General features: G+C 41.9%; 1 protein-coding gene across 1 annotated transcript in view; it reads left to right on the top strand.

The window, feature by feature from the left end:
• The window catches only part of tsga10 (testis specific, 10), a gene marked incomplete at its 5' end in the record, with an annotated part of 157,910 nt that extends 137,032 nt beyond the window's left edge, over nt 1-20,878 (top strand). Inside the window, 6 exons of the mRNA XM_041198661.1 lie at nt 1,595-1,780; nt 2,121-2,330; nt 6,974-7,176; nt 10,078-10,182; nt 12,243-12,389; nt 20,787-20,878. Of these exons, the coding sequence (XP_041054595.1) occupies nt 1,595-1,780; nt 2,121-2,330; nt 6,974-7,176; nt 10,078-10,182; nt 12,243-12,389; nt 20,787-20,811 (876 nt within the window). The remainder of the gene's footprint in view (nt 1-1,594; nt 1,781-2,120; nt 2,331-6,973; nt 7,177-10,077; nt 10,183-12,242; nt 12,390-20,786) is intronic.
• Nucleotides 20,879-25,117: the final 4,239 nt, after the last annotated feature.

The raw sequence follows: 25,117 nt of genomic DNA, 5'->3' as shown, positions 1-25,117 counted from the left end.
GAATGTAGCCTTGCTTTTAGAGGTTTATCCCCACCTTATGTGACTCAGGAAGCGTGCCAGAAATTGTGCAGGTCATATGGCAGGCTGTCCAATTTCCAAAGCCATTGGGAAACCTGTCAGGTAAATGGAAATGGGGCTTGGCATCATGATGACAATATCATGGAGGTAAACTGCTCACCCGATTTGTGCCCCAAAATAAAAATGTCATTTTAGCTTCTGAACTTACTGGTTGGGAAGGGGAAAATTGTCTGCATGGCCATGGTTCCCAACTTTGATTGCTCTTTAAGGACCCCTGAAGTGCATGTGTATGAATATCTGATGTTGACAGGATTAGATTACAATTGTTGCCCCTTGTGATAGATATAGCATCCTAATGCTCACTTTCTGTGCTGAGTTGTGAGCAAAGGCCACTTGAGCATATTACAGGTGAAAACCCACGGAGCTGTACCAAAGCCAAAGGTCAATGCTGCAGGAGAAATGAACAGGAAGAAAATTATTAATGAAGAGAAGTGAAATCACGTTTATTGGGGAGAAGCGCATTTCTCCAGACCTGAATGTCTATATTAGTTGTAGGGCAGAAAGTAATTAACTTGTTAATGACTAACACCTTATTTAGTTTTCTTCTCATACCCAAAATATGCTCTGCTTGCTTGGCTAACAGAGTAACTCTACGAGCCAATCCTATATCTCTACCCATGTCATTGATGATACAAAAGAATCTTCCCATTTGTTCAGCCCAGTGCTGCCATAATCTAGCCTCCAGTGACATAATTTTGATTTGTAGAATGGTGCTTAATTTTCTCATTAATAGCCTAAACACCTCAATAAACATTACACATTACATTATACAGATTACATCAGTGACTAAGTACTCCATTGGTTGTAAAGAACTTGGGTTACCCTGAGGTCATGAAAGGTGCTACAGTAATGCAGCAAGTCTTTTTTTCACAAGAATTGATTAATCTAGTGAAGGAAAATTGCTGGGGAAGCACCAAACAGTCAAGAAGCCGTTCAGTATTTTTTTTCTCCCAGTTTAAACCATTATTCCCAAATGTCATTTTCTTTTGATGAATTCATTCAATGGGGGAATTTTGGAAAGAAGAAATTTCAGAAGTGAGAAATGGCTATTAGCAAGACCAGACTTTCCTAGATTTATTGAGTTGTGAAAAAATTGACAGGCTGTATTGCAGATGATGTGGTGTGTGCAATCTTGTATGCCTACATAGTCGGATAGCATGATATATTGACAGGGCTGAGGTAATTCCTTTTTGGGGGTCATAGGCTGAGCAGACTAGACGTGAATCAGGGGGATTTGTTGTTTGAAAGTGGGCATGGGGATGTCATGATGCCAATGAGTGTTGTGGTGGCAGGAAGGAGGTTCACACTTGCTGGTGCTTTCTTGGTTCCAGGTGCAGCCATGCTTTAATTGATTACATTAACATGTTATATAAACTCTGACCTATGACAACTAAGGTGGCAAAATATTGTCATGAAAAATTGATGTTCAGGCTACAGGTGTAATGTGTCATAGCCGCCTTTTAAAAAAAAATCGGTTGTGATTTTTGGTGGATTGATTATTTTGTATGCCTATTAGGAAAATGAGAATTTTAATCTGATGGAGCAGTGTCGTAGAACTAGTGCACAAACAGAGACCTGGGAATTGAAAGCTCGCCAAATAGAGGGCGAATTCAATTCAGTTCAGCTGGAGCTTGTTACTGCGAAAGCAGAGAACCGCAGGATGTGTGAAAAAGTTAACTCATTTGAAAAAGAAATTGAAGAGGTAAGAACTGGCGAATTTATAATCCATCATTTACTATGACAAGCAAATCTGCTGTTAGTGGATGCTTTACAATATAGAGATGCAAATCTTAAGAAGGTGAACATAAAACTTTTTTGTGAATCTGTAATTAACATCAACTATAGTTAGTTGACGGTTCATTATCAAAAACAGTTCTAAGTTTGTTTCCAAAACCAAAGTAGGAGAATAGAATTCATCTATTTTCTAATTTTGAGTGTATTTTCATGTAATTTCACCAAGGAATAATTTTTCCTAAGATTTCTTCTTCTGCAGTTTAATTTTCCCAAATTTTTTAACATGTAAAAATGGATTTTCTCTGTAGCAAGAGGCTGCTAGGAATGCATATAAAGCCCAGGTCTGCTCACTTAATAAGTTGATAATGAAGCTGGAAGATGAACTTCGGCAGGTCCAAAGTGAAAAGAGCACAGCCCTCACTGACCTCACATCTACTCAAGAACTATGTTTGAAGTTGGATTCTAACAAAGAGATGATGATGAGGCAGGTGGCCAACAAAAACAAGGAGATGGAGCAAGTATGTAGAATGGAAAAATAAGAATTCTTTAAGCAATACTTCAGTTTTGTCAGTGTGGCTCTCAAGTAGTAGTCAGATATGGACCAGGTATGCAGAGTTCTTCAGGTTATCTGCAAAACCTGGAGCAGATTATATGCTTTCACTTGTTGTCTTATTACCAAACTAATAGATTGGAATGCAGTTGGTCAAATTGCTGCGAACCTGAAATTTATCTTTGTGGAAATAAAAGCCTCAATGTTTACGGAGAGGTGGGGATGGTGTGGCTGATTTTCTTAAGGCTTTTGATAAAGTCCCACATAAGAGGTTAGTATGTAAAATTAAAGCACATGGAATTGGGGGTAATTATATTGGCATGGATTGAGAATTGGTTAACAGACAAGAAACAGAGTAGGAATAAATAGGTCTTTCTCGAAGTGGCAGACTGTGACTAGTGGGGTACCACAGTGAACAGTGCTGTTATTCGCAATATATATCAATGATTTGGATGAGGGAACCAAAATGTAATATTTCCAAGTTTGCTGATGACGTGAAACTTGGTGGGAATGTGAGTGATGGGGAGGGCACTAAGAGGCTTCAAGGTGACTTAGACAGGTTGAGTGAGTGGGCAAATACATGGCAGATGCAGTATAATATGAATAAGTGTGAAGTTATCTAGTTCAGTAGGAAAAACAGATTGGGAAATGTTGATGCACAAAAGGACCTTGTACACCAATCACTGAAAGCAAGCATACAGGTGCAGCAAGCAGTTAGGAAGGCAAATGGTATGTTGGGCTTCATTGTGAGAGAACTTGAGTATGGAGCAAGGATGTCTTACTGCAGCTGTACAGGGCCTTGGTGAGACCACACCTGGATTATTGTGTGCAGTTTTGGGTTTCCTTACCTAAGAGAGGATATACTTGTCATTGAGGGTGTGCAGTGAAGGTTCACCAGACTGATTCCTCGAATGGCAGGATTGCCTGATGAGGAGAGATTGGGCTGATTAGGCCTGTATTCCTTTACAGGAGTTTAGAAGAATGAAAGGGGATCTCACTGAAACATATAAAATTCTGACAGGCTGGACAGACTGGACACAGGGATGATGTTTCCTCAGGTTGGAGGGTCCAGAACAAGGGGTCACAGTTTCAGGATACAGGGTAGATCATTTAGGACTGAGATGAGGAGAAACTTCTTCACTCAGAGGCTGGTGAACCTGTGGAATTCTCTCCCACAGAAGGCTCTGAAGGCCAAGTCACTGAATATATTTCTGAAGGAAATAGATAGATTTCTGGACTAAAGACATCAAGCGGTATGGGGGAGAGTGTGGGAGTTTGGTGTTGAGATAGACGATTAGCCGTGATCATATTGAATGGCAGAACAGGCTTGAAGGGCTATGTTTCTGTTTGAAACAGCCAAAGAATCCCTAAGGTCTGGATCACAAAGGTCTTACTGATCTGAATATTTTGTAGGCCCATTTTCTGCCAGGCAAGTGGCCAGTTGACTAACTTGGCTGATGGGTAGGATAGTTCAATAGAAGCAGAAGGCCAACACTGGGGACCTCTGGGGATAGTGCCTGGTATTTGCTGAGCATGGTGGGCTGTGATTGGGAGGGCTGGGGTGGGGGAGGCTTCCTTGCGAAGCCTGTGGTGAGAACTCCTACTCCTGATCTGTGAGCAGTGCTGAGAGAGGCCCTAACATTGGGCAGCCAGTAGTACCCATCTCTGTTTCCCAAACCATGGGAACAACAGCAACAAATTCAAATTGGCCTCTTAATTGCATTGTGGAAGCCAATTTCAATTTTTTAATTAAACGTTTCCCTCCTCCCTTCCACTCCATGGCATGACACTTAGTACCCCAAAATCAGCTGTTGTACAAAAGGCAGCAATGAGTGTGCTGTGAGTTAGAGTCCCACCTGTCATGGAGAGGTTAATATTGAGGCCAAATTATCCACTGTTGAAAATTGGCACTCATGCGTGAATCAGTTGTTCATATTGAAGCTTGTATAGAAAAGTCAAGCCCTTCTTTTTAAGCTTCATTTGGCCACGTGTATGGCCAAACAAGCAATGGCATTATAGAATCAGTTAAAGTTTACAGCACAGAAAAGAGGCCACTTGGCCCATCGTTCTGCGCAGGCCGAAAAACAAGCCACCAGCCTAATCCCATTTTATAGCATTTAGTCCATAGCCCTTCAGGTTACAGCACTTGAAGTGCATATCCAGGTATCTTTTAAATGAGTTAAGGGTTACTGCTTCTTATACTCTTTCAGGTAGTGAGTTCCAGACCCCAAAACTCTCTTGGTGAAAAGGTTTTTTCTCACCTGCCCTCTAATTTTTCTACCATTCACTTTAAATCTATACCCCCTAGTCACTGATCTCTCTGCTAATGTAAATAGGCCCTTCCCATCCACTCTACCCGTGCCCCTCACAATTTTGCACATTGCATCAAATCTCCCTTCAGCCTCTTCTGTTCCAAGGAGAACAACCTCAGCCTATCCAGTCTTTCCTTATAACTGCAATTTTCCAGTCCTGGCAACATTCTTGTAAATCTCCTCTGTACCCTCTCTAATGCAATTACATCCTTTCTGTAATGAGCTGACCAGAACTGCACACAGTACTCAAGTTGTGGTCTAACTAATATTTTACATAGTTCCAGCATAACCTCCCTGCTCTTATATTCTATGCCTCGGCTAATAAATGAAAGGATTCCATCTTCTTAACCACCTTACCAACCTGTCCTGCTACCTTCAGGAATCTGTGGACATTCACTCCAAGGTCTCTCACCTCCTCTACTCCTCTCAGCATCCTCCCATTTATTGTGTAATCCTTAGCCTTGTGTTGCATTTGGGAAGGTCAAACCTCTCACTTCTCTGGGTTGAATTCCATTTGCCACTTTGCTGCCCACCTGACCAGCCCATTGATTTTTTTCCTGCAGCCTACGGCAATCCTTCTTGCTATCTACCGTGCGGCCAATTTTTGTGTAGTCTGCAAACCTCTTGGTCATTCCTCCAATATTTACATCCAAATCAATAATATATATCACAAAAAGCAGGGAACCTAGTACTGAGCCCTGTGGAACCCCACTGGAAACAGCATTCCAGTCATAAAAACACCCGTCAACAATTACCATTTGTTTCCTGCCACTGAGCCAATTTTGTACCCAGCTTGTTACTCTGTTCCCAAGGAATGCAAGAAGGTGCTAAGGTCATTGCCAGTCACTTTTTTTCTCTTCCCACTGTTGGAAAAATAACTTTGAGAAAAGGACTTTTATTCTGTCTCCTCCCTGTTGGCTTGGACAAATCTGGAATTGTACAGCTCCAGTCCCCTAGCATCTCTATTCCATTCCAATCTCTGTGGAGCATCCAAAACAACTCTGATATCATGAATGAACTTAGCACTGTGATTTTGGGCTGGAATCCTTCAAATATTTGCAACAGGAGAGTGTTGATCAGAGGAAAATGGGACAAATCCCTACCCTTAAAATTAGCCACTCATTTATTCCTATCTTGTGCCTCTGTCCCCTCCCCTCTCTGCCATTGATGTTAGCTGCTCCACAAAATGTATATGTTGATCATAATAGTGATGCTTGGGGCTCTAGCCAATTTCCTTCTGCTACTTTAGCCTGCTCTCTCTACCCCAAATCCTTCAAATACCAGTTTGAGTTAATTCGAAGTCCATCACAAAGTGTTTCAGGATATCGTTCTCTTTATTCGGAGCTTGTGTGCCTTTAAAATTACTCCTTCTCATTTTAGGGACCATGGTAGCAAGCTTTTTTCTCCCTGGCAGTAATGCACTCCTTCCTGGAGAGCAGACCACCTTGCATTCAAGGCTGACCCCAACCAAGGAAAATAATTCAGGACATGGCAAAGTCTGTCTGGGACTGAGCTTCTGCTGCCTCGGTCCATTTCCAGTGGTGATACCAACCATTAACTCCACGCAGTTAAAATAGACATTTCTACTACAATTTTAATTTTTAGTAACTGATATATCTATCCACAAGGTTTTCTCTCCTCTCTCGTGTTTCAGTGTAGCTTCCTCATTTTCTTTTATTTTTCTTACATTAATTTTACTTTATACCTATTTAATTCACACTAGGGTAGGGTATCATAGGAGTGAGGTTTGCTGGATTGAACTTTTTTTATCCTTGAGTTTTTTTGTGTTTTCATTTTGTACACTTTCCTTGCTCTCTTCAAACTCTCCCATCTATTTTGAAGATTGGAGCCATATTGAAGAAAATGGCACCTGACCTACTAACAGCTAACTCTGTAGCCAATCACCTCAAAGTGAGATTCAAATTTGTTACATGTTAACCTATAAATTTCAATGTTAGATTGGTTATCAACTCTGACACCAGCAGCCCTATAAAGCTCATCCACAATGCATTAAGGGCTAATTCTGGAAAACTTATACTGAAAATAGCATCCATAAAGGAAACTTTGTTAGCTGCTATCAACTTTAGTAAGGTTGCTCATGGGTCAAAGTTTCTTTTATCCTACTTCAATAGGTAGTTTAACCTGTAATTGTTGGAAATGTTAATACACTATCTTCCACCATAACTCAAAACATTTAGGGTTTTAGCTTTTAGCCAAAATTGTAAAATAACCACATTGTTCACTGAGCGTAGTACCTTGTGTTTCAAAAATGCAGCAATGTTTACTTTGCTTTTATAAGGTTCTAAATGAGCTGGAATCAGCCCGTTCTGAAATAGAGCTCCTAAGAAATCAGCTTTCAAGTGAGAGAACTTCAATAAAAAATCTGGAATCTTTGTTGGCATCGAATCGGGAGAAAAAGTTCCAAAGCCAAATGGTCACTCAAGAGAAAGAGACTGAAATTCAGCTCTTTAAAGATAAGCTTTCCTTAGCTGACAGCAAACTGTAAGTACTGCATTTATATGTGCTTTGCACTGATAATCTGCATGTGTAACAGGTGAACCTTTTTGATGATTAGAATGTTTTTTGTTAAGTGAGTCTTCCTATATGCTTCTCACCTTATTAATCAGTTCTTGCTTATGATCAGTTTAGTGAAAGAAGCAATGGGGACAGTGTCATACATGATGGTCCTAGGTACTTATGGGGTTGGAGTGTGAGAAGACAGATGCAAGATGGCTGGCTTGGCACTAAATTTTAGATACATGAGATGGATTAATACTCTGAACTTGATTATCTTTGGGGGATCAAGAGGCAAAATCACAAAATGTTATAGCACAGATGATCATTCAGCCCAACACACTTGTGATGTCACTGAAAGAGACACCCATTTAGCTCCATTCCCTTGGCTTTCTCCCATTTTAGTTTTTCTTTCCAAATATTAATTTTCTATCTAAGAGTAACAAAAAAAATGATAGTCTCTTAATTCTTTTGGTGTTGCTAAAAAGAGAGAGACAAGTTGCTGAGGCATTGTTATCGCCAATCAGAGTTTACTTGCCAGCCAGTCAACACCCTTTTCTCCTGTAGTATAAATTGTTGTGATTGTTTGAAATTTGGCATTCTTGCATTTGTCCTGATGATTGCAAGATGTAAATCTCAGCAACATGTCTCTCAATCCAGCAATATTCAAATTCTATACTACCAAGTGAATTCTTTTGGTTGTGATCTTATGTTTATGCCCTCTTGTTACTAACTTATTAGAGAACATAGATTTTCTCAATTTATCCTTTCAAAATCCCTTATGATTTTGAGCACCTCTATAAAATCTCCACTTAATCTATTTTGTCCTAATGAAACAAGCCCAAATAATTAGTAATGGAACCTCCTGGAGATTTTTTCCTGAGAAAAATAAGGTAATGAAAAAAAGAACGTGCTTCTGAATAGCACCTTACCACTTTTCTCATATGCTCAAAGTACTTGACGTACAATGAGTTACTTGCAAATATTATGTAGTCACTTAAACAGCACCTTTAAAATGTCGCAAGGCAGTTAATTAGACAAAATTGAAACAGAATCAAAGAATGAGTTATTAGGATGGGTGACTAAAAGCTTGGCCAAAGAGGCAGGTTTTAAGGAGCATCTTAAAGTTAGAGAGGCATGGAAGCTTAGGGGGGAAATTCCTGAGTTTAGGACCTGGATGACTGAAGGCAGGAACACCAATAGAAGGGTAAAAGAAGCAGGAGATGCAGAAGAAGCCAATGTAGGAAGGCAGAGGTAATGAAGGGTTTTGGAGCTCTGGTTATAGAGATGGTTGGAGGGGGTGGGGCCGGTGGGGAAGAACCATGAAAGAAGGATTTGAGCATAAGGACGTGAATTTGAAAATCAAAATATGACAGGCCAGTAGTGAGCATAGAAGTGATGACTGAACTGAATTTAGTGAAATCTGGAATAATGGCAACAAAATTGGAATTGGGTGGAAGATGGTAGGTCAACCAAGAGAGCATTGAAATAATTGAGAATAGGATGAGGGTTTCAGCAGCAGATGGGCTAAGGTTGGAGTGGAGATGGGTGATTTTACGGAGATGGAAGTTGTGGCTTTAATGATGGAAAATAAAAGAGGTTAGAAATTCAGCTCAGGGTTACTGCTGTTTCTTACCATATAGTTCAAGTTTCTTCATACCTTCATTGGTTGCTGCCTCAGAGTATTTGAACATATTGAACATCAAATTCAACTTCATTGCTGGGTGTATCATCACCATTCATGCATTACTAACATCGACCCGTTCTTTATTCTATGTGCAGTACCTAACACTTATCACTCCTTTTCAAATATAAGCTTGACCGCTATAGTTTTCTAAGTAAGAACACGTTTTTCCCTCTCTCTTTCTTCTTTCTCTTGGGAAAATTGCAACTGTGCTTGGGTACGATTCCATTAGCAACAGAGTTCTGTCGAAGGGTCATGAGGACTCGAAACGTCAACTCTTTTCTTCTCCGCTGATGCTGCCAGACCTGCTGAGTTTTTCCAGGTAATTCTGTTTTTGTTTTGGATTTCCAGCATCCGCAGTTTTTTTGGTTTTTACCAAAGAAAATAAGGCTTCTGAAATCAGGAAATGCAGATGTAGTTCCCATTTCTCTCAAAATATTCATCATAGCATTCATCTTCTCATCTGTTGGGAAGGTTTATTCATTTAAAGAAAAATCAAGATGTTGCTGATCACCACAAAGGTCAGTGCACAAGGCTATGAGAAGGTCACAAGACAAGGTTGTTGCACATTTTGCTGATGCTGACGTCATTGGTGTAGCCTAAGTAAATGGAAACAATTTTTCATGACACATTCCACTGTGTCTGTGGTATTCTTGGTGGTATATTTATCTTCTGAATCATTGTAATTCTACCCAGTTGGTATTCCAGAGACAAAGAGGAGATATTTCAGCATCTCTGTGATAGCTACTAAGGGTAGACAGCTTCCAAGCCATCAGTCCAGCAAGTGGGCAACTTGTGGAGCATATTACTACCTTACTAGCATTGATAATCACACCTGTACACATCTACTGCTGCATTGATTAATTTGAAATTGTTGTGATGTAACAGCTTGACCACATAAACATACATTGATTGTTCATTGAATAATAGATTATGTCAAGTCAGTAAATGTGCTTTCCAGTAACTCAATGGATGCAGAAAATGTTTTATTGATGTTACACAACAGGAAGAAACTGGCCTACTCACAATTGGATTGCTCATTCTCTTTTTTCTTTGGCAGGGGCTCTGGCTTTGAAAGTCAGTCAGATTATAAACACTGTTTTAGTAAATATACTCGAGAACATTGACTTAAAGACTCGAGATTTGACATCTTTCTTCCTGAAAGTCATGTTCATGGTTTAAATATTTAACATTGTGTTTGACAGGGCATCTCAATCCCGTGAAATTTCTCAGCTGAGGAGCAAGGCAGCAATGCTTGAAACAGAGTTAGATATGGCGAAGCGCCAGTTAGGTACTGAGCGATTTGAAAGGCAAGTGTATGTTATTTTTTTTGCACTCATACAATGGCTTCAACCTCATTTCTTTCTGCTGGTGTTGGAATTACTTAGCCTGTGTATTAAACAATGCTACAATGTTCATATCAACCAGATTTCACTCCCTGCACACAATAGATGCCGCAGTTTCTTATAGATGGGCACCTGCTTGCATGTAGCAGGTATGTGCATAGAGGTATAGCATTGAGGTACAAAAGAAGCTGGGGTATCTGACTTCTTTCACTCAGAGATAAATTGAATGTGCTCACTAGCACAAGAATATGGTTGGGGTGGTGAATTAAGCACTTGGTTAAATACAGGGTAGGATTTTCTGCTTGTCCTCTCGCCAGCTCCATGATTCCCCTATTCATTTTAACAGACAGGAATACTGTGGGCTAGCAATTGCTAAAGTGCAAAATCCTCACCAAATAATCCCCATTCAATGCAAAATCTAATGGGAAGAATAATGGAAACCCTATTAAAGAAGAAAATAGAACACTTAGAAACCAAAAATATAAGAAATAGCATGGATCTCAAAAGGGAAAGTTTTGTTTAAGCAACCTCATTGAATCCTTGAAAAGATAATGGAGAGAGTAGGCAAGGATGATGTAATTTATCTAGATTTCCAAAAGTCTTTTAATAAGGTGCCATTTAATAGACAATGAATAAGGTCAGACCATACTGAGCCAAGAGACAGTTAGCAGAATAATTAGCTCGCTGGCTGCAAGACAGAAAGCAAAAAGTAGGTAGGAGTAAAGGACAGCTACTCGGAGCAGCAGAAGGTGACAGTTGCATTCCACAAGGATAAGTGCTGGTACTCACAATTTAGATTAACAATTAGGATTTTGGAGTCAAATTTTAAAATTTGCTGGTGTACCAAATTGGCAGGCAGGGGAGGGAGCAGGGAATAGTCTACACTGAAGAGGACTGCAACAAATTACATTACATTAATAAACTTGCAGAATGGGCAAATAATTGGCAAATGAATTTTAATACAGCCAAGTGTGAGGTATTAAATTTTGGTATGAAAATTAAGGAGGTTGTATGTTACTTGGAAAGTAAGAATCTAACTGAGGTAGAAGAGCAAAGGGATCTGGGAGAACAAATACACAAACCACTAAAAGTGGTATTGCAGGTTAATAAGACTTTTTTAAACAAAGCTAATCAAGCACTATAGTTTATTGCTAGTAGGATAGAATTGAAAAACAGAGGAATTTAGCATAACTTGAACCTTGGTTAGACTACACATGGAGTACTGTGCACAGTTCTGGTCACAACAGCTGTAGAGACACTGGACAGGCTGCAAAAAGACTTACAAGGATGATATTGGGACTGTGAGGTTACACCTATCAGGACAGGATGAATAAGCTGAATTTTTTTTACTCTTAACAAGAGAAGGCTGAGAGGTAACTTAATAGAGGTCTTTAAAATGATGAACGGTTTTGAGAGTGTAGACACAGATTGAGGATTTTCTTTTGTGGAGAAGAGCAAAACTTGAGACCACCAATATAATTTGGTCTTCAAAAAATCACATGTAATTATGAAGAAACTTCTTTGCCTAGAGTGAGTGCTGAGAATATGAAACTCACTACCACTGGAATGTTTGATATGGATAATAGTATAGATGCATTTAAAGGGGGGGGGCAGATAAACACATGAGGGAGAAAAAGCGGAGGCTTATGCTGATAGCTAGATGAGGAAGACTGGGAGGAAACTTGAGTGAAACATAAACACCAGCAAGGACTAGTTAGGCTGAACAACCTATTTCTGTGCTGTGTATTCTATGTAATTTTATGTATAACTTCCTGGGGGTGCTGAGTTCTAAGGATATCAACTTGAGCAGTTCGGTGACTCCACAATGGAACATTGCTGTAGTGGCCTCCAATTTATTTGGTAATGGGAGTATAGCCAAATAAAATGTAATTTAATTATGATTCTTGTGTTGAATTTATACTGCTTTTGTTGTAAATCTAATATGAAATGATAGTGTACCTGAGGCATTAGGTTTTGTGCTTTTTTTTTTGCTAATTAAAAGCACTCCAAATGTACTTTTACAGAGAATGTGCTGTACAAGAGCTTCGCCGCCACGGCCCCTCTTACCGTACTACGTCACCACCTCAACCTTCCTTAAGTCCAGTTTCACATTCACCGGAACGGGCTAGCCGTCGCTCTCCTGATTGTTCCCTAAACAGATCACTGAACAGGTACCTTTGGCACATATGTTCATCGATGTTACTTAAGAACGTAGCTTAATCAGGCTAAAAATTCTCAGGAATCCAAAGATAGTTCCTTCTTGATCTACTTTAGTTATATGTACAGCAAATAATCATAGACATCAGTAAAGTGTCTCAAAGAATTCCATTGATTCATCAGACTTTAGTAAGAAAGTAATTTTAGAGATGAGTGGGCTGGCAGCCCATATAGCCAAACTATTCCAAATCTCCTATTGGGTTCCTTATACTTGTAAACTGTTTTTAGATTTGGGTGGCAGTTTCTTGCATACTGCAAGCAGGGTTTGTCTACTGTTGGTAGCTAACTGCTTGTAGCATATGCATGGTGAATTATGTTTAAGAAAAAATATCAAGCAAAATATCTTTTGTACTGTTTCTGAACCTACAATAGAGTTCTGTTACCAGGCCTCAGGACAAGTAGGAGGATTGGGCTGAATAAAGGATATCGAAATGGAGTAGTATCTTGTGAAGCCCTCCATATACCACTGAATCCAAACTGTTGCTTTTAAAGTGATGGTTTTACATAGAGGATATAGTGTCATAGGGTGGAGTCGTCCCAGATTTGCACCAAGTGCGGTAGTGGGCGGGAGAAAGGATGTTTTACCCTCTGGCCACAATGGTGGGTTTTCGTTCCATGTCATCCCATTCCCGGCCTCATTAATAAAGCATTCCTGGGAAACATGCCGGATCACTGGTGGAACGGCCTCTGATTCACCCATTCCGCCATCGCTTCAGGCCTTCAGTAATCCGGATGCCATAGTTAAAGGGCGTCCCTGCACAGAGATAGCATTCTCTAAGGGATCAGAAGCTGCTGCAAAGTCATGGCTGCCCCAAAATTTAGTGACACCTCCCTCGGGCGCCTACTGGATACATGTGTGCATGGAGGCTTGCGAGATCCCGCACAGGTCACCTGTGGAGCCTTGGAAGGAGTCACTGGCATAAAAATTGAGCACCGTGGTCACTTTCATGGCCACTGGTAGTGGATGTCCTCCATGTCCCCATGGTGCCAAATCCTGCAACAGGTGCATAAATGACTGATCAGTTCCCTAGACATGTGCAGTCTTCAGTGACACTGGTTCTCAGTCATCTGCAGGAATGAAAGGTGCCATATATAGACCCTGGATCTAGCAAGGTGTACATGAGCAACAGCTCCCTGTGGATCTTCAGCTGTTTGTGCAGCAGGCCCTGCCGCCCCTTCATTTGAAGGGAGTTGCTCCTCCCTTTGCCGAGCCAGTTGCCTCCGCCGCTCTCCTCCTTCTCTAGTCTCTGTAAACCATGAGGCTCCTTGACCCTGCAGGAGAAGAACATCAGGATCATAGAGGGAAAAGCATGGGTTAGCATAGGTGTACTAAGAACCATTCTTGGTTAAGTCTGAAGGCCCCTTCACACATGCAGAAGAGTGGTGGCCACCACTTGGTTGGCCAATATTTAGTGTGCTCATTGGCTGTCTGAAACCCCACCTCACTCCTCTTGACCGATTGGCGGCAGCTTCGGCCACCGGACTGCATGTTGTGCTCTCAGCTCAGGTGCAGGCATTCTAACCTGCACTGCAAGGCTGCACTGTTAGCTTGAACCATAATGGATACTGGTCCAAACCTTAATAAATACATTGCAAGGGGCTGTGAGCAACTCCACCAGTGACTGCACCATAGCCACCTTTTGCAAAGCGATTGTACAACTTGCCCTATCGGCCAATTGCTCTGCTGCCCCCTAATACACACATTAATTTGCAGTTTGTGCCCGAGGGGTGAAAAGTTCTGGAGCATTTGGTGGCACTTTCATGCTTTTGCATTGCTTGAGTGGGCAGAAAAGCTTCAGAGGCCCGACTCCATGCATGTCAATGGAGCTGCAGCTGAATGTATCAGCTGCATAAGAGTGCTCACTTTTTTGACGAGTTTTTCCAAGAGCATGGCCACTTCCCTCACTGCACCACCACCACCCCCCCCCCCCCGCCTTCTCATCCAACTGCATCCCCTACACGGCATGTGTTGAGTATTTCCTTCAGCCTGTGCTGCCTGCCCCCCCACACCCCCATGTTCCTTGCCTGGCCTGCACAGGAACCCTTGCTCCCACCAGTGGAATGTTTTTGCCTTTGATGTTTTCTGGTCTCTTTCCATAATTACGGTCAAACTGAATTATATGCTAATACAAAAAGTTGCTGGAAATCTGAAATGAAAACTGAAAATGCTGGATATGCTCAGCAGATCTGACAGCATCTTTGGAGAAAAAAACAGAGTTAATGTTTGAGGCCAATTACCTTTCATCAGAGCTGGGAAAAGTTAGAGATGTGAAGGGAGGAGGGTTGGGGCGGGTGGTTAGAAAGAAATCAAAAGGAAAAGTCTGTGGTAGGATAGTGGGAAGGAGAGATCGAATGAGAACAGGTTGATGGTGCAAGGTCAAATGGAAGAAAGAAACTGATGTGTCTTGAGGAGTTGTGAATGGTGCAATCATGAACAACTGTAAGCTGCAGGAATGCACTCCAGGCTACTGGATAATTAATAATTCTGTTGAAGAGTCATACGGACTCAAAACGTTAACTGTGTTCCTCTCCGCAGATGCTGTCAGACCTGCTGAGTTTTTACAGGTATTTTTATTTTTGTACTGGATAATTAGTTTTGGACACTTAAAGAGATGCCATGCTGCTGCAAGGAAAAAAGAGGGCTCTAAGATTCAGCAACTGGACACCCTCTGCCTGGAAGTTGAAGGCAGGAGGGAGGCCATGTTTCTGGGGGTTGGGGGAGAGACACTCATCACTGACCCTGAAGAACCGAGCAGATGCATGTTGCAAGGGCAATCAATGCCCTGAGTTAGCACTGTAGGCCTGGCAGCAGCGCCAAAGGAAGTTTAATGACTTCAAGATGAGTGAATGCATCTGTGTGCACATCATATCGCACGCCCACACCACACATCTCTTTCACTGCCCAATGCACTGCACCTTCATCCATCTAGCACCATATCCTGACATTCATTCCTGACTATATACCTTACCCACACATACACCTACAAAGCACGTCAGCCTGACAGACACCTCTCACTACCTCCACGTACCTCCAGCAATTCAGCTTTGGAAACCATCACCCAAACACACTGACTCACAGTCTATGACATTCTGTCCCCTCTCCTGCAAAAGGAGGTAGCCTACAAAAGGACAGAAAGCCTGAAGACCAGAGGAGGACCATGCTCTTGTTGGCCTTGAGGAAATGATCATTAGAATAATGGGCAGCAGTGCCATGGAGCCAGTGGCATAAGATGCATTAGAGGCCATTCTGGAAAATGGTAAGTTGCTGCTTTATGTGCCTCCTTGACTAACTCCTAGGAAATGGAAACTGCGGATGGACTGACTGTGGACCTCCTCATTTCCTCCCCTTTGCTTTTGTGCTTCCAGATGGTCAAGATCTGCCAGCTGCTCAATTCCTCCAGAAACAATTTGAGAACCAAGTGGAGAAAGATAGCCTGGAAGAAGAATCACCATCATCTGATCTAACACTCTCAGCCACTAGCTCAGATACTCACACAGCATGTACCTTATTGGCTAGTTTAAACTTTGGATCACATGCAGTGAATCACTGGGCACAAGTGAGCTGCAGTCAGGATTGGGGATGGATCAGCTCATTTGCGAATCCCACCAGAGGGTGAGGTTGCACACCTTCTACTGCAGGGGTCTCGGGTGAGAAACCCACTGGGATGGACTACAGGAGAATGCTGATAAACATGCACATTTGAGATACTTGGTGCTTTTTGTCACTGGCTAGAAGCATGCAGGAGTCCAGCTCCACTGTGGCACAGGGCATTTTGCAGAGCTTGGAGCCTATCCTTTTCACTGTGGAAGTGGTGGACACCTCCATGGAAGCACTGCCAGTCCAACCCATGATGGGGGATCTGCTGACTGCTGTGTTTGTTTCCATTGTGGGATAGGCAGTGTCCTGCCAATGTATTGGTGTTGTCATGAAAGCTCAGACAGAGGTCATGATTTTCCAGGCAGCTGCCATTTGGACTCGGGCTGCTGCCATCCAGCCTCTGTATGCTGGCATCCTGGCACAGACAACTGCCACCCTTTACTTGACTATCAGTGCTTGACGGGGCATGCAGGCTTTCTCAGCAGTCCAACAATCTGTCTAGCAGATGTCTAGAAGTGCTCAGGTGCCACCCTATGGGAATAACAGTGGCACTGTGGAGAATGAGCCTGTGATATGGGCCAAGGAGACCTTATTGTGATGAGTCTGAAATGGTTGTATTATGAGGGAGTGATGGGCCCTTGTTTAGGATAGGGAAGTTGTGTTCAACAGAAGCAAGGTCTTGCTATGCTGTACCTTGTGATTTGTCTAGTTGCAGCTGCTGCACATGTGATCAGCTTTCTTTCTCATTCTCCTCTTGCTGAAGAGGGCTGTAGATTCTGGGTGGTGGCTGGGTCCTGATAGCAAGGTTGTTGAGGACGCAACACATTGCTACGAAAATGGCGACCCTCTCATGCGTGTATTGCAGAGATTCTCCCTGAGCAAGTTAGGCAGCAAAATCTCTTCTTCAGCAAACTGATGGCTTACTCCACATTGCCATGTGTTAAAGGCCCTCTGATGGGGATGGGGTCATGAGCCATAGATGAAGGGGGTAGCCCTTGTTGCCAAGCAGACATTTTTTGTCTGCCTTGAAGGCTCGAAGACAGTGGGTGTATAGCCCGTCTAAGGATGAAAGCATCATGGGTGCTGCCAGGTTAGTGAGAGTTCACGGAGATGAGCTCTCTTGGTTAGTTGCACATCAGCTGCACATTGCGTGGTAATCCTTGTGATTGTGGTATCACACCCTGTTGACATGGGGTTGGGGGGGGTGCCCTCAGAGCTTACAATTGATGGCACTCTGCGCCTTTGGGAAGCCTGCTGTCCTGGTGAACCCATGTGCCTTCTCATCCTGGTCTTCTCCCTGCAGGAAGAAGAGGATGAATTTTCTGCTTCCCTGTAGAGCGCCTCTAGCACTTCTTCCCAGATGCTTCTATGGATGGCAAACTGTGAGACGTTGCTAATGTTGCCAGCTGTCATCTGGAGGAACCAGTTTCAAAGAAAGAAAAGGTGATGGTGATCTTCACTGGGGCTGGAATGGCCATCCTCGCTCTGGTTTGAGACTCGAGGTCTTCGTGGATGAAATGACAGAATTCTGTCACCATCTCCTTAGGAAAATGAAGCTTTTTGAGGTACTGATCCTAGATAATCCCAAGGCACCCAGAGCCCTCCTTGGGGTTTGACCGTCTATGGACAGATGGTCAAGATCTGCCAGCTGCTCAATTCCTCCTGACAGATACCTCTCACTACCTCCACGTACCTCCAGCAATTCAGCTTTGGAAACCATCACCCAAACACACTGACTCACAGTCTATGACATTCTGTCCCCTCTCCTGCAAAAGGAGGTAGCCTACAAAAGGACAGAAAGCCTGAAGACCAGAGGAGGACCATGCTCTTGTTGGCCTTGAGGAAATGGATTGAATTCTTAAAACTGTGACCCTGTGTTGGTTAATTTTGCTCCCATAAAGTATAAGCAGGTTTGCTAGGGAAAAAGGTTGGCTTAGTCAGGGAAATCTTCATATAGAGGCAGAGGATATGGAAAAAAAAATATTGGGCCATATTTTCTGAGTGGCAATCACTGTAGGATGGCCACTCTTTTTTACACTAAGGTGGAACTTTCCTTTTCTGGCCCAGACTTAAAAACCAGGCCTCTTCAGAGATATTCTCGGAGTCCTTCCTTGTAGTGCAGGATCGTAGGAGAAGCAAAGCCACGTCCACTTTTTACAGCACCAGCTGCTATATTTTGCTAAGCCTTCATTCACTGACACAGTGGAAAGCTCTGAGACGTTTAAATAGTTTTTCACTGTGTTAGTGAATGCATGTGTGAGGTAAGTGGGTAGGATGGTGAGGTCGGGGTTGGGGCGGGAGTCGGTCAGTTCAGTAGGGGGGGATTTTTAGGCGGGAGTTGGAGGGTCAGGGTGGTTCAGAGGATTGTGGGGGAGATGGGTGGGGGTCAGCGGGGAGTCAGTTGTATGGTTACCCAGGAGTTAGACATGGGTCCAGAACTTCCGATCTCCAGAGGAGGGGTGTGTTGTACCCCAAAAGTACCCTGCGAGGACTGCACAGGAATTGCCCAAGAAGTTTTTAAGCTTCTGATGGGCAGTTACCCTGCACTGGGAACAATCTGATACTCCGATTTAAATCAGAGACTTTGGATGGTTCTGACTCTCTTAGCAGCTGGAGTGTTGAAGATTTTAGATTCTGGGTATCACACCTCTGGAAAGATATTAAAGCCTTAGAAAGGGTACTGAGGAGGTTTATCGAGATATTGCCAGGGATGAGCAACTTCAGTTATGAGGAGAGGCTGGAAAAGCTAGGCCTATTCTCCTTGGAACAAGGAAGGTTAAGAGATGCTCTAATTGAGGCTTTCAAGCTGAGGTTTTGATAGAGTAGGTAGAGAAAAGCTATTCCTCCTGGTGAGTCAATCAATAGCTAGAGGTCATGAATTCAAAATCATTGACAAAATGCCTGGAGGGCAGATGGGGAGAATTTTTTTCACACCAAAGTTGTCACGATCTAGAACGGTCTACCCCAAAAAAGTCATGGAAACTGATCCATGAATAATTTGAAAAAGGAATTGAACAGGAGCTTGTGGATGAGAAATTTACAGGGTTACAGACAAAAAGCTGGGATGTGGGATTCAGCATGACTGCTCCTTCAAAGAACAAACACAAGCACAGCCCCCTGCTGCACTATAAGTTTCTATGATTCTGATTTATTTTTTGTTCATATTATTCGTCATCAATCCAGCATATTTACTGAGTGGGAGGCTGGTTGGCCAGCGTGATCTCAGTCTTGATGTCAGTGCTCCCATCAGCTCACTGTTTGGCATAAAGGACAATCAGGCACAACTCCTCCCTCTGATTTTCATCCACCAAAATGGAATATTCAGTGCCTCCCTCGGTATTACAGCTCAGCACCGGGACTGAACAGATTGGAGAGTCAGCTGCCCCCAACCCCACCCCACCCCACCCCTCACTTCATGGTGCTATGTTTAGTGCTCGATCTTTAACACCACACAATGCCTAGAAATAATCTTTTATTCACTGATATATCTCCACACAAGTGACGTAAATAGTCAAGTTGTGGTTGTTTTGATTGTTCGTGTCGTTTCAACTTTTGCTAACTTACCCTGGGAGAAAGCAGGACAGTGATCAGTTTTGGATTGTTCTCAGAGAATTTACACGGACACAGAGAGCTGAATAGTTCTCCCTGTGGTATAGACTTCTTTGGTTCCAGGAACTGCAAAATAGCTGAGTTGCTAACTACATACAGGTAACATCACCATCGCAAACACTTCTTGAAAGAAAAAGCCCACGGGAGTAACCTGAGTTTAACTCCTCTTAAAAGTCAAGTGCAGTTAAATTTATCCAGATAAAAAGGGTCTTGCCTTTAGTTATCAATATAGAAGTAGGTTAGCAATGTTGGTGATGACTTGCATTCACATCACAGATGGTGAAATAAAATCAAAACCATAGTTTAAAAATAACTTATCTTTGTATAATCTGTAACACCATAAAACAATAAATGTATTTCAACTTAAACACTTTTTCAGTCATTACTTATTTCTTGGATGTCATGTGCACAACCTTTTCTCATTTGCTAATACGCATGTCAACATTTTTTTAAAAAACGCTCAAAGGCCCAAAATATATTTTTCTAATGGTTTTTCTTTTATCATAACTGTTGAGCTAGTGGCCATCTGAAAAGAACCTGATCAAAAACCAATTGTTTTGAATCGCTATTAAACTTATTTTCTATTTTATTCATATATTCCAGGCTACAAGGACCATTGAGCAGTGTTACAGAGAACAGGCTTTTATTACAAGCTCATAGCTGTGACAGAAACTTGATATTGCAGTGAAGAATAATATGCACAAAAAAAAAAATTGGGTATAAAAATGGACTGTAATACCTGTGGAAATTTTAAGGTGTCTCCAGTCATTTAGGTTGAGTTAGCTCATGAGATCTATATGAATCTCCAACCCTGCAAATCTGCTCGGTATGACCACGATCCCTGCCTGGATTATTTTTGTCTATATGGTTCATTAAATGGTTGAGAAGAATTCTTTGGATTTATTTACACTTTATGAGCCTGCTGGTTCACTCATTGCCCAGTTCTGCAGTATATGATCCTATCCTTTGTATGCAAAGTTAATTTTTAAATTTGAACCCCAATTGGTTTTGTCCTGAGAATCAAAATCAAAACCAGTAGTTTCAGTTTGTCACTTTGTTACGTGGAACACGCATAGACAAAAAAAAAGAAAAAGCACCAACTTCTTGGTTACTTTAAATTGGATTTATTCTTGTTTCCATCCAGGGCATCATCTTTGAAGGAGTTTTGATTTTGTGAATGTTTATCTCCACAATCATTTGGAAAAGGAGTTTGAATCTTTGAAACTTTCAAGAGGAAGATCTTCCATTTCAATACAAGTGAATTCTGTTTTTATCAATTTTGTTTGAACGCATTAATGAAGTACCAATACTTTCATCTTATATGCCAGAGAATTTTACTTTGCCTACATCTTTTGCTTTATCTGCTTGGGAATTTAAAGTGCAAAGAGATGCAATTTCTAATGAGCATTTCATTCATTGTCACATAATCTATAGACATTTCTATGTCTTGCGCTGTACCTCAATGTTTTAAGCCAGTATCATTAACTGAACTTAAACACATGCAGTTAAATGTTGCCAATAAATCCATTGAAAGACAAATCACTTGTACACTGTTTTCTATAGCCACTAATACAAACTGGACTAGAAGAAAGAAATCTACCCTTTCTAAACAAATTTCAAAAAGGTTGCAACCAATTGCATTAATTTACCTTGAAATATACAAACTCACATTATGTCTGAAGTTTTTGCTGTGTTATAATCAATTATTAAATACAGGTTTTTAAAAATGTAGATTCCAAACAAAATCCATGGTGGAACTCATAACTTGCCACATTCGTCACCATGTCTGCTCATTAAGCAAGCAATGAGTTTGGTGGATCATATTTCATAAATATGAATGAACCATTACTCTGTTTAGGCTGTAACAAAAAGCATAACCCAACAGCTGACACTGCGTTATAGATCCTAAAACTGCTATGCTGGCTCTAAGCCACAATGCCTGCACATCACTTATTCAATTCTAATGTGGAACCAGATAACCCAACTCAAACTAGCTGTGTAAATGTACCAACCAAGATAAGTTTGGGAGTTCCAGCACAAAAATAATCTGACACAATCCCAGATTTTCAGCCCCAGGTTGGGTGCGCAGAATTGGGTATTTCCCAGCTCGGTGAACCCGACCTTTAAAAATGTTCGGTTGGGGCAGGCTGAAATAGGAGTTGAGGCGGGTGACCTCAGAATGTGGAGGCGACCAGGTGTGGTGGCAGGCTGGGCACAATGCCTGCCTCTGATCCAGCCTGTCAAAATACATTTTAAAAAAACACACTTCTCCAACCCTCAGACCTCTCATCCACCCCCCACACATTCCCTATGCCTATCCATGCCAACCTCTGCAACCTCATGCCCCTCTACCCACATCATGGCCCCTCATACCTCCTATGCCAACCATATCCCTCTACCTACTCCCATGGCCCTTCATAACCCCTATGCCAACTTAGTGCCAATTATGCCAATCCATGCTCCCCACACACCATCCTTTGTCCTTCCCTCTTCGTGCCAATTCACCTAGTACCCTTGGACACTTACTGGACAGCTTTGACAGTTCCTTGACAGCTGGACAGTTCCAATGAGTTTGTGCTTAAAAAGTGGATAATCATGTTTAATTCTAACAATCCCAAAGGGTGTCTTACCTCTCTCAAAGGTGCCCCAGGACCTTATCCAAAGGTGGACCTTACCTCTCCAAAGGGCTACCTGGTTATCCAAAGAATCCACCAAGTTTGGGTATCCTCTTAACCTGGTCTGCTCTACATGCTCCATGATTCACACAGCTAGGGTTCAGAAATCAGAGGTCACTGGAGGCAGCTGGTGATTTAAATAGTCAGCTGCTTCCACGATTCGCATGTGCCTAAATCCTGGCCTGACTCCAATCTTGCACACCACCGCCCCCCCCCCCCCCGCAATGATGATGGGAAATGCTAGGTTCGGGAGCGTGACTTGGAAAACTCAGCCATTTCTGGGAATTATGCCATGATGGAGAGCCTCTCTGTCGTGGCGAAAATCTGGGCCAAAGTTGGCATTGCTACTCTGAGATCCCAGGAATAGCAGGTGTGGGAAATGGAGATCTCATACTGGCAGAGTAGTCGAGGATGCTCTCTTAAAGCAGGGATGAGGTACATTGGGGTTACTTTGCAATAAATAGTATCCTGGAAATGGGAGTCCTTGAAACTATTGCACAAATGCTGAAGTGTTCCATTCCACAACACACACGAAAACAACACTGACCCAAAAAAAGGAAAAGTTGACCCAACTTTACGGTACAAATTAAAGCAATTTTTAAAAAATTCCTTGACTTTCGGGAATGTTACAAGATATTACAGGCAATAAGTAAAATGTGCACAACATTTGTTATAATCTGGTAATTCTTTTCTTTGTAGAATGCTTTCCAGACTTGCTTCCATAATTCTGAGTCACTATCACTTGAATGGAATATTTTCTTGCTCCATGTGCCTGCAATTTTTTTTTTTAAAAAAAAAGCAATTTTATAAGTTTAACTTTGAATTTGTGGACACAGTGCGACACTACAGGCAGTTCATCAGTCTTAGGCTATTTTGAGATAATGTACGGGAGCTTGGAGCAGTTTGACAGAAGAAAAAGCGGGTCATATGGTGCATCATGAAATAAAAAGAATGGATGCCTGCAAATCTCCAAACCATTTGAGGAATTGAGGTGGCATAAAAATGAGAGTGAAATTCAAGTAGTTCGTACATGTTCACTAATGCTACATATTTGATTCTCCTCTTTTGGCTGCTTGTAATAGACATGAAAGTATTTTTAGTATTTTAACTGCCAGAGTCTGTAATTTGGAATTTTTCAAGCATTTACATTTAAGTTGTAGCTGTACTACAGAAGGATTTACAGTTATATTGGATCCTGTGACAGACTCACAATATTATCATCACCTTTTTGCCCAATACAGTTGCAGAGAAATTCAGAATCCAGTCATGAGTGTGTAAAAATATACGTAACTGACATTGTTTTGTGTTAGCACAGTTGTCAAGTTTGCTACAATTTTCAGGAAGCATTTCCTTACCAGGTCAGAACTGGTTATTGAAGGTAACCACTGCAACAATTAACTGAAAGGATGCATTCTATGTAGTACATTAAAGTGATGTAAAAACCACAGAATATTGCAACAAATATTAAACTGAAGCCAAAAATAATATTTTATACTTAAGTTTTTCTGCCACTTTTAATTTGTGCTTTCTGACATCTTTTGCTCTGATCACTGTGTCAACTAAGCAGTAAGGTTGTGGAGCTGTAACATTCAGCTATCCAAATCTAATTGTATCTGGCAGAACATTGCTTGTAACCTGGCCATTTATGAGGTGGGCTGTTTTTGATTTCTGCATTCCTTTGGATGTCAAGAATTGTGGACAAAATTCCTTCCGATTCTTTTAGCCCTGATTAAAATCGTTCAAAGAGGAGTTATTTTACCTGCGTTGAGGTAATACAGTTTGCAAATCAAAACGGTGGTAATCTTAACTATGCTGCTTTACATTGGTCAATTATGTTAATGTCACTAGCAGATGAATGCTTAGTCTGTATAACGTTCTTCTATATTAATTTGGCATTAACTTTTTTTTTTAGTTAGCCTGTACTAAAATAGCACAGGCATCTCGTTTGAATGTTCTTATAAGAGCTCTTGGAACAGCTGAATACTACCACCAAACACATCTCATCTCTCTCTCCCTTTTCAGCACTTTGAAGGGATTGTTCCCTCCATGACACTCTAGTCCACTCTTCAAACACTCCCAGCAGCTTCTCCCCTTTCCATGCATTTTCCCATGCAGGCACAAGAGATGCAACAACCTGTTCTTTACCTTCACCGGACAAGGCCCCAGATATGCCTTCTGGGTCAAATAGCAATGTACTTGTACTTTCAATTTAGTACACTGGGCAGAATCGTCCCAGATTTGCACTAAGTGTGGTAGGCGGGGAAAAGGACATTATACTCGCCATGCGCAATGGCAGCTTTTCACGCCGTATCATCCGCTTCCGCCTCATTAGTTATGCAGCCACAGGAAACACGCTGACTTGCTGGGGGGGTGGCCTCTGAATTGCCCATCAAGCTGTTACCACACCATTTCCTCAGTCCAGGTGCCATATCTAAACTGCAGCTGCACACGCAGTTCTCAATGCTTGTAGCCCAGGACTGCTCCAGTGAAGACTTGGCCCTGAAAGCCATGAAGACTTGGCCCTGAAAGCCAAGAAGACTTCAGTGACCCGTCACTGGAATGCCTATTGGAGGCCCGCCATGATGTCCTCCACCCCCACTCTGGCTGCAGGGGTCCAGAAATCTCACCACTCCGACTTAGCAGTTGTTGTCAATGACAATGCTGCACAGAAGAGGTTGGCCATCTAGTGCAGAAAGAGAATGAATGATCTCATCCGTGCCACCAGGGTAACGCAACTATCTCATCATTCTAAACTTACACACTCAAGAAACTGACGCCATCCAGGACAAAAGCAGCCCAC

This window comes from Carcharodon carcharias, chromosome 11, assembly GCF_017639515.1.
Source record: "Carcharodon carcharias isolate sCarCar2 chromosome 11, sCarCar2.pri, whole genome shotgun sequence".
NCBI lineage: Eukaryota > Metazoa > Chordata > Chondrichthyes > Lamniformes > Lamnidae > Carcharodon > Carcharodon carcharias.
The sequence above is the reverse complement of the archived record's forward strand: the minus strand, read 5'-3'. Positions and strand labels throughout refer to the sequence as shown.